Below are 15,542 nucleotides of genomic sequence, written 5' to 3'. Positions count from 1 at the left end.
TTCCATGTCCGCTTTATTCAGAGCTATATCCTCAGTGCTTAGCAAAATACCTGCTACAAAGTACTTCCTGCACTTAGTAGGCCCTCAGAATACATTTATTTATTAAATGGATTAACCAAAAATGGGAACCTGAAAGATAACAACAACATTTACCACCAAGAACTAATTGGTACAATTCTTCCTTGGCTCTGGCTTATAAGCTCAGTCTTAAACCTTCATAACAGAAACTTTCATTCCTCTAAGAATCGTGAAGATTTTTTTTTTTTTTTTGGTGAAGATTTTTAAACAAAGACCCCACATTTCCTCACACTTGGACAACTGCTGCTGGCCTGGATCTCTTTTTTGAAATATCTAACCATTCTGGCCCCAGTCATCATCATGGCATTTGCCATTGATGAGATCCACTCTACAATGACTGGATTCAAGCCTAACAAAGTCACAATGATGAAATTTCCTCTGGTCATCAGATCCCAGGATCTGATCTAATTATTAAAATGTTCTATTTTATCTACAGTAAATGAGAAACTGGAGCTATAAAACTCAAGCCATGTAGCAGAATCTCCAACCCAATGTTGAAACTATTCTATTAGAGAACTTCACTTATTTGCTGTGACATAATGCCCACTTTGTTTTGCTATATAGCTATATAACATTATTAGCTATATTATTATTATTAGCTATGTCCCATTATTAAATGGCTCTACTAGTTGAAAACAGCCTCCCTACAAGTTTTGTAGTCTCATTTTCAACTCTGCTGCTGCTGCTAAGTCGCTTCAGTCGTGTCTGACTCTGTGTGACCCCACAGATGGCAGCCCCCCAGGTTTCACCATCCCTGGGATTCTCCAGGCAAGAACACTGGAGTGGGCTGCCATTTCCTCCTCCAATGCATGAAAGTGAAAAGTGAAAGTGAAGTCGCTCAGTCGTGTCCGACTCTTAGTGACCCCATGGACTGCAGCCCACCAGGCTCCTCCGTCCATGGGATTTTCCAGGCAAGAGTACTGGAGTGGGGTGCCACTGCCTTCTCCGATTTTCATCTCGAGACTAGGAATTGGCAAACATTTCCTATAAAAGGTTAGCGAGTAAATATTTTAGGCTTTGTTGATCACACATGGTGTCTCTGTCCCATGTAATTCTTTTGTTCATTTGTTTTTCACAATCCTATAAAGATGCTAAAACCTTTTTCAGCCCACAGACGGTACAAAATCAGGCTTCAGCCTGTGACTAGTAGCTTGCAGACCCCTGCTGTGGACCATGATCCAACTCATCCTATGGTATTATGATTTTCCTTTTATTGCACTGTCTTTCCAAAAGACAACATAGCTTTCCTCTATATATTCCTGTGTATAACACACAGTAGGCACTTAGATATTTGCTAAATAAACGAATAAATGAAAAATAAGTTGCTTCATCTTTAGCATGACAGCCCTTCAAATACCTGATTATAGCAAAGTCTTCTTTCATATGCCATCAATGTTACCTCCTCTTACAAGGGAACTCTAACTCTTGTCAACATCTTTCTTTAAATATAAAACTAAAATTGACTTTGATGATATACATCACTGAATATATTGGCACTGATACTTTTTACTTGGATAGCATTTGAAAAGAACTTGTTAAATTAACTGCTAATTCATGCTCCTCTACAAAATTCTGTTAAGACACCTTCATGGTTGAATCCCATACCCTTGACAAAGGTTAACTGTAAAATCTGTGCTGGTTGCATTTTCTTCAATTTTTGAAAATAAAAATCTGAAGAAAACAGAAGGAAAAACAAAATAATATTTGAATTATGATTTAGGCATAAAAAAATTGAAATTACCATATTGTCTAAGCATTGCTATATATGTGTAACAATCTAAAGTAATGATAGTACAATTCTACCTCCTACCCTGATGATTTGAAAAGGACTAAAAGTTTATCTTTTGTAAAAAGCTAATAAATTAGTTCCATATTAAACAGAGGAAAATAGGAAGATCTGCCTCAGACAAGTCATTTAACCTCTTTATCTCAATGTATGGATCTAAAAACTTAGGATAATGATAAATGTCTTAACTAGTTCTAAGAAGCTAATTAGGTAAGCATGGAACATTTGTTTTCTGTTTGGTTTTTATACATCATGAAGCCTCCATTGCTGAGAGAAGCAGTCAAAGGATAACACATGTGGTTAACCCCAAGAAAAATCCCACAGAGTCAGGACTGAGGAGGCATATCCATGAGAGAAAGCTTTGTATACCTTCTGAGAGCAACAGGGAATGATAAAAGGAGGAGCAATTGCATATTTAACATAACTGGACCAGCTGGCCAGTGTGAAAAACCAGAAATAAGCTAATATGTTTGAGTACAGTTCTACAGAGCTCAACGCAAGGATTTAGATGCAAGATTTGCAGTCCCCCATATGTATTTTGTAAATGTGAGGTATTACTACTAGCTAAAAATAAAGAGGTATTACCTAGCAATGGAGAACATAAGAGGTCTCTGTTGGGATCCTTTCCTTGATTTTCTGATTGGGTCAATATTCCTTCCTCCAAAGAGGTGAAGTCGGTCACTTCAGTCCCTTTCTCTCTCATATTAAACCCAGTCTGGGCTGTATCCAAGGTACAGGAAGAGTCCATTTCTTGAGGAAGACAATGCCAAGATTCTGTTCTCTAAAACAAGAATTTTAAAGGAAAATATGCTAAATCATTAACTGAGTTACCAAACATATTAACATTTAGATTAACATGTCCATTTACATTAGCATATAGCTTCCTATTTTACATTTTCATCAAAATTTTTAAAAATCAAAACTGTTCTCTTTTTTCCACAATAAGATTTTTTACCTTTTCCCATTATTACACATCTTTTAACGTGTTGAACCACTGGCATTTCTGCTATTCTCTAATATTACTTCTCATCATTAAAACAATAAATGAGGTTCTTCATGATGAAATCCTACAATATCATAAAACTGAAAATAAAATTTCCAAATCTAAAGCTACAATATTCTCTACACATGACCACTTTACTAACTCTTATTTGCTATACTAGTTTCTAGTGGACTTCTTGGTACAAAACATCATGTGGCTTCATGAGTTGTGAGTGGTACATTTGTCTCTTTCAAATGTTTTTACTAGTGGCATAATTCAGAACAAGGTCTCTCAAAATACCTATGGTCAGTTCTTCCTACTTCCAACTCATTACAGAATAACATTTTATTAATACTAATAAAAATTAATAGGTAACAAGTAAATAAAAAATAAATTAATTTACAAACTAGTTTAAAAAAAAAAACTAGGAAAATGAAACTGAAAAGGTATATAAGCCCAAAATACAAAACACATGTCTAAGTGTCATTTTCTGGTACTAAAAAACATCAACTTTCTACAAAAGTTTCTAAACACTTTCTCTCAATTCTTTTTATTTCTTGACAGTAACAGGCAATTCATGGACTGGCACCAATTCACAAACCACACTAAGTAGCAACATTGAACTAAAGTTGAATTAAAGACTAATGGTAACCAGTTTTATAGGCATTTTCTGTTTAAATCTGGTTCTTTAAAAAACAAATTTAGTATTAGCTAATAATTAAGAACATTCTTCCTGTCATGCTATTAAAGTATTCCTTTATTTTCATTTTAAATTAATCTGATTAGGAAGGGGCACAAAATTTGATCAAACAGCATTAGAGCATCATTTTTCCCCAATTACATGATAAAATACAGCAATAAATTTCTTCATACTGTGAAGTTGTTACTTCACAGTAGTAGGCAGATGGTAGATGAGACCTTTAATTAGATTTGATAGCAGCCTTTAACATTTTCACTGATTAAGATTCATTAGTATTTTTAAATGCTTTTGTTCTCTAACCTTGTTCTATGTATTTTTTTTATACAAGGAAATTTTATTTTCCTTAAAAATATAAAAGACTTCATCAGTGAATTCATTAGATCCAGAAACCTTTTTGATAGTTGGTACTATTATAACATTCTTGATTTCCTCTTAGTTCCCGTTCAACTCCATAAGCTTTGATAGGTTTGTATTAAGTCTATTTCATTAAAGTCTTTTTTTTTTTTCTTGACTGGATTTGCTAGGAATGTATACATTTTTTCTATCTTCAGTGTAACAATTCTACTTTCTAACTTACTTCTGCTTTTCTCTTTACCATGTTTCCTCTACTTGCAGTTTTTCATTAATTATACAAACAAAATTTTTTGTTAAACAATGAATTACTTTAACCTATCTGTTTAAAAAGATAAGACAATGACATTATATCAATGGCTATCAACAGGCTTAGATATATAATGTACTGATATTCATTATTTTCTTCCTTAACCAAATCAAATTTTTTTAATTCCCAAATGACCCAAGTATAAAAATATATAATTAGGACGATTTCATAATTTCAACAAAACTTTAAAGGATTATTTCCATTAGTTAAAATTCTCTAACCAAATGTGCTTAAGAGTAAGCTTTAAAAAAAAGGGATACACAACTATCCACTTCCTAATATCAGCTATAAAACAATAAATATACAGAGAGAAATAATACTGGAGAATAATATTCTAAAATACTAACACTATCCATCTATGGCTTACCAAATAATAGACCTTTGGCATTCCAAAATATACCAATCCCATCTATGTCAGATAAATTAGTCAAATCCGTAACATCAAATTGCTATTGGAAACATGCTTTATACATTTTTCATACTTGAAAAATAAAAAGGAATGTGAGAATGGTTTTTTTTTTCTTTTGAGAGTATTCAATTCAATAGGGAAGAGTGAGCCAATGAATAAGTTTGAAAGCAAGGGAATTCCAGTCATCTTGCGATTTTCACTACAATAAAATTTCAGGTCTCCAACTCATCTCTTAGCCCCTTTGACCAGGGTTTGAGCTTTGTCCCATAGTTCATTCCTCACTACAGATGAAAGATATATTCATTTGCTCTCCTGTCCGTACTCTGACCTCCACAGATCACTCTAGCTCCTAAACTGCAATAATTTTTGCAACCTTATGGAGACAACTATCCTATCACATTTACACTTCCCTGGTAGCCCAGCTGGTAAAGAATCTGCCTCCAATGCAGGAGACCCAGGTTGGATCCCAAGGTCCGGATGATCCCCTGGAGAAGCAAATGGCAACCCACACCAGTATTCTTGCCTGGAAAAATTCATGGACAGAGGAGCCTGGTGGGCTATAGTGCATGGGGTTGCAAGGAGTTGGACACAACTGAGTAACACTTTTTAACCGCATTTTCCTCTTTACGACTCTTAAGTGTTTGTCAGTTCAGTTCAGTCGCGTCCAACTCTTTGCAACCCCATGGACTGCAGAACGCCAAGCCTCCCTGTCCATCACCAACTCCCAGAGTTCACCCAAACCCATGTCCATCAAGTGGGTGATGCCATCTAGCCATCTCATCCTCTGTCGTCCCCTTCTCTTCCTGCCCTCAATCTTTCCCAGCATCAGGGTCTTTTCAAATGAGTCAGTTCTTCCCATCAGGTGGCCAAAGTATTAGAGTTTCAGCTTCAACATCAATCCTTCGAATGAATGCCCAGGACTGATCTCATTTAGGATGGAGTGGTTGGATCTCCTTGCAGTCCAAGGGACTCTCAAGAGTCTTCTCTAACACCACAGTTCAAAAGCAGCAATTCTTCAGCACTCGGGTTTCTTTACACTCTCCCATCTTTATACTCTCCCATCTTTATACTTCAACTCTCGCATCCATACATGACTACTGGAAACCCAACAGCCTTGACTAGACAGACCTTTGTTGGCAAAGTAATGTCTCCGCTTTTTAATATGCTGTCTAGGTTGGTCATAACCTAGGTTGGTCTTCCAAGGAGAAGGCATCTTTTAATTTCATGGCTGCAATCACCATCTGCAGTGATTTTGGAGCCCCCCAAAAATAAAGTCTGACACTGTTTCCTTATCTATTTCCCATGAAGTGATGGGACCGGATGCCATGATCTTAGTTTTCTGAATGTTGAGCTTCAAACTAACTTTTTCACTCTCTTCTTTCACTTTCATCAAGAGGCCTTTTAGTTCCTCTTCACTTTCTGCCATAAGGGTGGTATCATCTGTATATCTGAGGTTATTGATATTTCTCCCCGCAATCTTGATTCCAGCTTGTGCTTCATCCAGCCCAGCGTTTCACGTGATGTACTCCACGTATAAGTTAAATAAGCACAGTGACAATTTACAGCCTTGATGTACTCCTTTCCTGATTTGGAACCAGTCTGTTATTCCATGTCCAGTTCTAATTGTTGCTTCTTGACATGCATACAGATTTCTCCAGAGGCAGGTAAGGTGGTCTGGTATTCCCATCTCTCTCAGAATTTTCCACAGTTTGTTGTGATCCACACAGTCAAAGGCTTTGGCATAGTCAATAAAGCAGAAATAGATGTTTTTCTGGAACTCTCTTGCTTTTTTAATGATCCAACCAATGTTGGCAATTTGATCTCTGGTTCCTCGGCCTTTTCTAAAACCAGCTTGAATATCTGAAGTTCTTGGTTCATGTACTGATGAAAATTCGCTTGGAGAATTTTGGCCATTACTTTGCTAGCATGTGAGATGAGTGCAATTGTGTGGTAGTTTGAGCATTCTTTGGCATTGCCTTTCTTTGGGATTGGAATGAAACTGACCTTTTCCAGTCCTGCGGCCACTGCTGAGTTTTCCAAATTTGCTGGCATAGTGAGTGCAGCACTTTCACAGCATCATCTTTTAAGATTTGAAATAGCTCAATTGGAATTCCATCACCTCCACTAGCTTTGTTCATAGTGATGCTTCCCAAGGCCCACTTGACCACATTCCAGGATGTCTGGCTCTAGGTGAGTGTGAGTGATCACACCACCGTGATTATCTGGGTCGTGAAGATCTTTTTTGCAGTTTTTCTGTGTATTCTTGTCACCTCTTAATATTTTCTGCTTCTGTTAGGTCCATACCATTTCTGTCCTTCATTGAGCCCATCTTCACATGAAATGTTCCCTTGGTATCTCTACTTTTCTTAAAGAGATCTCTAGTCTTTTCCATTCTATTGTTTTCTTCTATTTCTTTGCACTGATCCCTGAAGAAGGCTTTCTTATCTCTCCATGCTATTCTTTGGAACTCTGCATTCAAATGGGTATATCTTTCCTTTTCTCCTTTGCCTTTCACTTTTCTTCTTTTCTCAGCTATTTGTAAGGCCTCCTCAGACAACCATTTTGCCTTTTGCACTTCTTTTTCTTGGGGATGGTCTTGATCACTGCCTCCTGGACAATGTCATGAACCTCTGTCCATCCATCCATAGTTCTTTAGGCACTCTATCAGATGTAATCCCTTGAATCTACTTGTCACTTCCACTGTATAATCGTAAGGGATTTGAGTTAGGTCATACCTGAATGGTCTAGTGGTTTTCCCTGCTGCTGCTGCTAAGTCGCTTCAGTCGTGTCCAACTCTCTGCAACCCCAGAGACGGCAGCCTACCAGGCTCCCCCGTCCCTGGGATTCTCCAAGCAAGAACACTGGAGTGGGTTGCCATTTTCTTCTCCAATGCATGAAAGTGAAAGTGAAGTCGCTCAGCCTTCCAGGCTCCTCTGTCCATGGGATTTTCCAGGCAAGAGTAGTTTTCCCTAGTTTCTTCAATTTAAGTCTGAACTTTGCAATACTAAGTTCATGATCTGAGCCACAGTCACCACTGAATAGTGACCCCACAAGAGACTGAGCCAGACTTGTCCGTGAGTGTCCAGTAGGGGTGGGGGTCTGCAGTGGCTGCTGCAGGGTCGGGGGCACTGAGTGCAGCAGTGCGTGCACGCACCTTCTGAAGGAGGCCGCCATTATCTTCATTCCCTCCACCGTAGTCTGGTCTCAGGTCAAACAACAGGGAGGGAACACAGCGTCCTCCATCAACAGAAAACTGGATTAAACATTTGCTGAGCAAGGCCCCGCCCATCAAAACAAGACCCAGTTTCCCCCTCAGTCTCTCTCTTCAGGAAGCTTCCATAAACCTCTTATCCTTATCCATCAGAAGGCAGACAGAATAAAAACCACAATCACAAAAAACTAACCAAACTGATCACACGGACCACAGCCTTGTCTAACTCAATTAAACTACCCAAGACAGACAGGTCATGGTGGAGACTTCTGACAAAATGTGGTCCACTGGAGAAGGGAATGACAAACCACTTCAGGATTCTTGCCTAAGAGAACCTCATGAACAGTTCAGTTCAGTTCAGTTGCTCAGTCGTGTCCGACTCTTTGCAACCCCATGAATCGCAGCACGCCAGGCCTCCCTGTCCATCACCAACTCCCGGAGTTCACTCGGACTCACATCCATCTAGTCAGTGATGCCATCCAGCCATCTCATCCTCTGTCGTCCCCTTTCCCTCCTGTCTCCAATGCCTCCCAGCATCAAAGTCTTTTCCAATGAGTCAACTCTTCGCATGAGGTGGCCAAAGTACTGGAGTTTCAGCTTTAGCATCATTCCTTCCAAAGAAATCCCAGGGCTGATCTCCTTCAGAATGGACTGGTTAGATCTCCTTGCAATCCAAGGGACTCTCAAGAGTCTTCTCCAACACCACAGTTCAAAAGCATCAATTCTTCGGCGCTCAGCCTTCTTCACAGTCTAACTCTCACATCCATAATGACCACAGGAAAAACCATAGCCTTGACTAGACAGACCTTTGTTGGCAAAGTAATGTCTCTGCTTTTGAATATGCTGTCTAGGTTGTCCATAACTTTTCTTCCAAGGAGTAAGCGTCTTTTAATTTCATGGCTGCAGTCACCATCTGCAGTGATTTTGGAGCCCAAAAAAACATAAAGTCTGACACTGTTTCCACTGTTTCCCCATCTATTTCCCATGAAGTGATGGGACCGCATGCCATGATCTTCATTCTCTGAATGTTGAGCTTTAAGCCAACTTTTTCACTCTCCTCTTTCACTTTCATCAAGAGGCTTTTGAGTTCCTCTTCACTTTCTGCCATAAGGGTGGTGTCATCTGCATATCGGAGGTTATTGATATTTCTCCCAGCAATCTTGATTCCAGCTGTGTTTCTTCTAGTCCAGTGTTTCTCATGATGTCCTCTGCATAGAAGTTAAATTAGCAGGGTGACAATATACAGCCTTGACGTACTCCTTTTCCTATTTGCAACCAGTCTGTTGTTCCATGTCCAGTTCTAACTGTTGCTTCCTGACCTGCATACAGATTTCTCAAGAGGCAGGTCAAGTGGTCTGGTATTCCCATCTCTTCCAGAATTTTCCACAGTTTCTTGTGATCCACACAGTCAAAGGCTTTGGCATAGTCAATAAAGCAGAAATAGGTGTTTTTCTGGAACTCTCTTGCTTTTTCCATGATCCAGCGGATGTTGGCAATTTGATCTGTGGTTCCTCTGCCTTTTCGAAAACCAGCTTGAACACCAGGAAGTTCACGGTTCACATATTGCTGAAGCCTGGCTTGGAGAATTTTGAGCATTACTTTACTAGCATGTGAGATGAGTGCAATCGTGCGGCAGTTTGAGCATGAACAGTATGAGTGTTCATAGTCATCTTTATCAACACTGTTTCAGAAACTTTTCTGACTTTCTTACCCTTTCCCCCCACCACCCTATCTGCCTGGAAAAGCTGAGTTCTAATTGAATCTCTCTTTGTCTTAATCCAAGCAACAACACACTGCTGAAGAAAACACACATTCAGACTGGATTTCCTTTACATTTTTTTAAAATTAATTTTTACTGGAGTATAGTTTATTTTTATTTTAAAAACCTCGCTTCCCAGGTGGCACTAGTGGTTAAAAAAAAAACAACAAAAAACCCACCTGCCACTGCAGGAGACACAAAGGATGCAGGTTCAATCCCTGGGTTCAATTCCTGGAGGAGGAATGACAAGCCCACTCCAGTTTTATTGCCTGGGAAATCCCATGACAGAGGAGCCTGGTGGGCTACAGTCCACGGGGCCACAAGGAGTGAGACGTGACTGAGCACACATGCACAGGTGAACAGTTGATTGACAGCGTTGTGTTAGTTTCTGCTGTACAACAAAGTGAATCAGCACTATGTATACACACATCTTTCTGGGGGGATTTTCTTCCTATTTAGGTCTCCACCAAGCACTGAGTAGAGTTCCCTGTGCTACACAGTAGGTTCTCATTATTTATTTACTTTATACTTAGCAACAATGTGAGCTTCTTGCTCAGAGGTTAAAGCGTCTGCCTGCAATGCAGGGACCAGGGTTCAATCCCTTGGTTGGGAAGATCCCCTGGAGAAGGAAATGGCAACCCACTCCAGTACTCTTGCCCGGAGAATCCCATGGAGGGAAGAGCCTGGCAGGCTGCAGTCCACAGGGTCGCAAAGAGTCTTACACGACTGAGCTACTTCACTTTAGCAACAATAGTATATACGCGTCAATCCCAATTCCCCAATTCATCCCACCACTCTCCCTTCTTCCTTGGTATTCATGTTTGTTCTCTATGTCTGTGCCTCTATTTCTGCTCTCTGAGTAAGATCACCTATACCGGTTTTTCCAGATTTCATATATATGCATTAAGATACAGTATTTGCTTTACATTGATAACATTAAACCTCAAAAGCACTCAGCCCTGCCTGGAAGTTCTATTATAATTTCCTGCCAAGCTGGCTGGCCAGAATGATTAATTTATACTTTCCTCAGAACTACTGAACTCTCCTTACTCATTTTCAACTGATGACCTCATTTCCCACTTTAGTAAGCAAAGAGCAGGAGATGGAGCTCCCTTATTTTCTATCACAAGATCTACAGCCCTAGTACCTAACCCAGATTTTCATTTTATGACTTAAACTCCCTCTACCTATCAATGGCTTTCCCATCTCATTCCATTTTTTTCTAGAGATGTGATTTCCCGCTTTCCTTCACAAATTTTCCCTTCCTACTGAACAACTGCTTTCTTCATGCAAACATACTCCAATAATTTCCCACCATAAAATAAAACTTAAAAAAAAATCTGTTGACCATTCTTTTCTTTCTGCTTATTTTGCTATGATCCTGAGTGTTATATCCTTTTAGTTAATATAAAAAGGCCCTCAAACCTCTACATATTTTTGATAGATATGAAAAGGGATGACAATAAAATAAATACAAACAAATTTTGAAGGAGAAGTAAAGGCTGGAGATACAAATTTGCAATCTTTACGTACACAGGTATATTTAAAGCCCCGGACCTAGATGAGAATCAAAGTTTTCCAACATATCAAACAGAAGTCAAAAACTCACATGTGTGTAGGTACATAAGTTGAGGGGACACAATTCAACAAATACCCATCTCCCTTCCATTTAACAGTCACAATTACTGTGCTTTTTCTTGTTAGGGTTTCTCGTAACCCTTTTAGCTTGGTGACAGTAAATCTCCTTCCTCTGTATCTTGCATTCAATGGATAATAACTGCAATTCAGAGAAAACTGAGGGAACCAGAAGAAATCTGATATCTAAGTTATTACATAACCACCTTTAAATATTTAATCATTATGAGTAAGACTGTATTTTTTTCCTCCTACAAACATACATGAGCTTTTTCCTAACTGCTCACAATTTTTCCATTTCCTCTAAGTTTATTACTATGTTCCTGATTAGTGGTTCCCAAAATTTGTTCCAAAGATCCCTAGGAGTCACTGACATTCTTTCAGGGAAGTGACATGGGCCTCCATTTTCTAACTCTGTACCTATACAAGGTTAGATTTTCTTCATATAATTTAAGTGATACAATATATCCCAATGGACTAAATGCAGAAAGCAAATCTGAAAGTTCAGTTATGACAGTTAATTTTATGTGTTAACTTGGCTGGGCCACAAGGTGCCCAGATATTTGGTTGAACAATCTGGGCACTGTGAGAGCATGTCTAGATGAAATTAACATTTGATCCACAGACTTAGTAAAGCAGACTGCCCTTCCTGATGTGGGCAGGCCTCACCTAATCCACTAAAGGCCTGAAGAGAACAAAAGGCTAGACAAAAGGTAATTCGCTCTCTCTGTCTGATGGTCTTCAAGCTGGGAGAGCAGTCTTCTGCCTTTGGAATCAGACTTGGCACAGAACTTACACCATCTGCTGGCCTGTCACTGAGCCTTTAGACTTGGGTTAGAACATATACCATCAGTCAGTTCCTAGGTCCAGACTGGAATTAAACCATCAGCACTCCTGGGTCCCCACATTATAGAACCTGGGATTTCTCAGCCTCCATAATCACATGAGCAAATCTGCTTAGGGAAATGCTGACTGAAACTGCCCGCCATGACCAGGCAAGTGGCCAGCCACTTGCACGAGTTATCTTAACAATAGGAGATCCTGGTAAGTAATGCGGAAGTAACAAGCTACCACCGTCAGGAAGAATTTGGGAAAGGTCAAAAGGAGATAGGAGACACCAGCCCAAACATCCTACCAACCTCCCAGAATCCTTCTCTTGGCTGAGCGAGGCACACACCACCAGTAAGGACCCTGAGACAGAATGATCAGCCCAGAAACTAAACCCCATCACCATAAATCCAGAGGCTGCAAGCCTCATGGCATACTTCTCTTGGGTTCCCTTACCCTCCTGCTCGCCACCTGGGTGATTTTCCAACAAAATCTCTTGCTTTGTCTCCCTGGATAATTAATATCCAAGTATTTAGACAAGAGCCCACTTTTGGGCCATAGAAGGGGTCTCCACTCCTGCAACAAATTCCTTATAATACACACACAGACACAAATATATATGTGTGTGTGTGTGTGTATATGTATGTGTATATATATATTTGTGTATATATACATACACGTATATACATATATAATATATATGTGTGTATATATACATACATATATACATACACACACACACATATATACACATATATACCTACTGTATATATGTGGGCTTTCCTGGTGGCTCAGACAGTACAGAATCTGACTGCAATGCAGGAGGCCTCGGTTTGATCCCTGGGTCAGGAAGATCCCCTGAAGAAGAAATGGCTACCCACTCCAATACTCTTGTCTAAAGAATTCCGTGGACAGAGGAGCCTGGCGGGCTACAGTCTATGGGGTTGCAAAGAGTCGGACACAACTGAGCAACTAACACTATTGTAAATACACATGTATTATGTCCTATTGGTTCTATTTTTCTGGAGAACCCTAACACAACAACTGTCTTCTAGTAAGGCTAACATTAGAGAGATGTGCAAAAATGTAAAACGATACCATCCTTTCAACCAATTTTTTTTGCTTTCGAAAACAGTAATTTTTCATTTTAAAACATATTTTTATGTTAATATATAATGGATTTGTTATTTTAAAATAAATATTCTTAGAATGACTTAATTTTAATAACTTGACATCAGTTCGGTTCAGGTTCAGTTCAGTTGCTCAGTCATGTCCGACTCTGTGACCCCATGAATCGCAGCACCCCAGGCCTCCCTGTCCATCACCAACTCCCGGAGTTCACTTACGACTCACGTCCATCGAGTCGGTGATGCCATCCAGCCATCTCATCCTCTGTCGTCCCCTTCTCCTCCTGCCCCCAATCCCTCCCAGCATCAGAGTCTTTTCCAGTTAAGTCAACTCTTCGCATCAGGTGGCTAAAGTATTGGAGTTTCAGCTTTAGCATCAGTCCTTCCAATGAACACCCAGGACTGATTTCCTTTAGGATGGACTGGTTGGATCTCCTTGCAGTCCAAGGGACTCTCAAGAGTCTTCTCCAACACCACAGTTCAAAAGCATCAATCCTTCGGTGCTCAGCCTTCTTCACAGTCCAACTCTCACATCCATACATGACCACTGGAAAAACCATAGCCTTGACTAGATGGACTTTGTTGGCAAAGTAATGTCTCTGCTTTTGAATATGCTATCTAGGTTGGTCATAACTTTCCTTTCAAGGAGTAAGCATCTTTTAATTTCATGGCTGCAATCACCATCTGCAGTGATTCTGGAGCCCAAAAAAATAGTCTGACACTGTTTCCACTGTTTCCCCATCTATTTCCCATGAAGTGATGGGACCGGATGCCATGATCTTCGTTTTCTGAATGTTGAGCTTTAAGCCAACTTTTTCACTCTCCTCTTTCACTTTTATCAAGAGGCTTTTTAGTGCCTCTTCACTTTCTGCCATAAGGGTGGTGTCATCTGCATATCTGAGGTTATTGATATAGACAACCCTTATAAATAAAAACTCTTTAAAACACTTTTGAAAAATGTAAAGGAATCCTGAGACCAAAAAAAAGTAAACTGCTGTTCTACATAATTAAGGCTGCCAAAGATCTACTAGAAAAGTGGAATATTAAACTAATTCACCTCTTTCCACTCTTCATAGCTAAATCAGAATTTCTCACGCTGTTTATCAAAAGAAAGATAGTTTTCCAGTTACACAAGACATACCTGATCATCCCCAGAACCCCACGGAGCTATCTTTTCCAAAGAGGCCACGTTAGTATCAGAAATCTGTGTTCCACTATCATTTTGATATAATGGCTGTTGCCATAGATGACAGGTCAGTGGAAGAACCTGAAAATCAAAGGTGGATTTAAACAGAGTAATAACACAATCCCTATGACTAAACAATAAACAAATTTAACATTTAAATTATGTTTGTCAGTTTATAAAGCACTTTCACAAATATAACATTTAGACTTCATAATCACTGTCCAACTTATTATCTTCAACCTCCCTGGTGGTCCAGTAGTTAAGAATCCACCTGCCAATGCAGGAGACATGAGTTTGATCCTTGGTCCAAGGAGATCCCACATACCAGAGGGCAACTAAGCCCACGCACCACAATTACTAAGCCCAAGCTCTAGAGCCCCTGTGTCACAACTACTGAAGCTGGCACGTCCTAGAGCCATGCTCTACAAGAGAAGCCACCACAAAGAGAAGCCTGCGCAACCTAACTGGACAGTAGCCCCCACTCACCACAACTAGGGAAAGCCTATGCACAAAACTCAGTGTAGCCAAACTTATTTATTTTTTAATTAATTTTTTAAAAAAATAAGGAAACAGTGATTTTGGTTACACAGTAAGGACCTGACATATTCCAACAAACCACACCAGTTCTTTAGCCTCCTATGCTTGTACCTGGAGAAGGTAATGGCAACCCACTCTGCTGTTCTTGCCTGGAAAATCTCATGGACACGGGAGCCTGGTGGGCTATAGTCCATAGGCTCGCAAAGAGTCGGACACTATTGAAGTGGCTTCGCACACATACTTGTAGAAGTTAAAGAAGCAAATAGAAACAAGCAAGTTACCTATTTCACAATCTTACTATTTGAGACATCTAAGAAATTAACCCTAATAACAGGAACTAAAATCATCCAAGAGCATGGAAAATGGGGACAAAGCTGGGCTCATTTTGCATAATCAGAGGTTGAAGCAGGGCTCTACTATTTGTGAAAGAAGGCAATAAAAACTGAAGCAATGCACATGGAAAAGATCAGAGGCAATCAAACAAAAATGACTTCAGTCATGCAAAGTCACCTACTGGTTCAGGATGGGTTACTGAGATTTCCCCCAATATTCTTGGAGAGTAAGAACCCAAAGCTTCCAGTGTAAAACCTCCTTTTATTTTTTTTTTTTTCAGATTTCAAATCATTTTACTTTATTTTACTTT

At 39.6% G+C, this 15,542-nt stretch overlaps 1 protein-coding gene across 5 annotated transcripts in view; it reads right to left on the bottom strand.

The window, feature by feature from the left end:
• Positions 1-15,542, bottom strand: part of ALMS1 (ALMS1 centrosome and basal body associated protein) — a 190,056-nt gene that overhangs the window by 146,703 nt on the left and 27,811 nt on the right. For 4 of the 5 annotated variants that reach the window (XM_069583699.1, XM_069583702.1, XM_069583700.1 and 1 more), the window contains exons 2-3: positions 14,318-14,443; positions 2,450-2,645 (exon numbers count right to left, since the gene is read on the bottom strand). In XM_069583699.1, the coding sequence (XP_069439800.1) occupies positions 2,450-2,645; positions 14,318-14,443 (322 nt within the window). The remainder of the gene's footprint in view (positions 1-2,449; positions 2,646-14,317; positions 14,444-15,542) is intronic. The other variant, XM_069583701.1, reaches the window with a different exon arrangement.

Source organism: Ovis canadensis, chromosome 3 (genome assembly GCF_042477335.2).
Source record: "Ovis canadensis isolate MfBH-ARS-UI-01 breed Bighorn chromosome 3, ARS-UI_OviCan_v2, whole genome shotgun sequence".
Taxonomy (NCBI): domain Eukaryota; kingdom Metazoa; phylum Chordata; class Mammalia; order Artiodactyla; family Bovidae; genus Ovis; species Ovis canadensis.
Note: the sequence above shows the minus strand (reverse complement) of the source record. Positions and strands in the feature narration are given on the sequence as shown.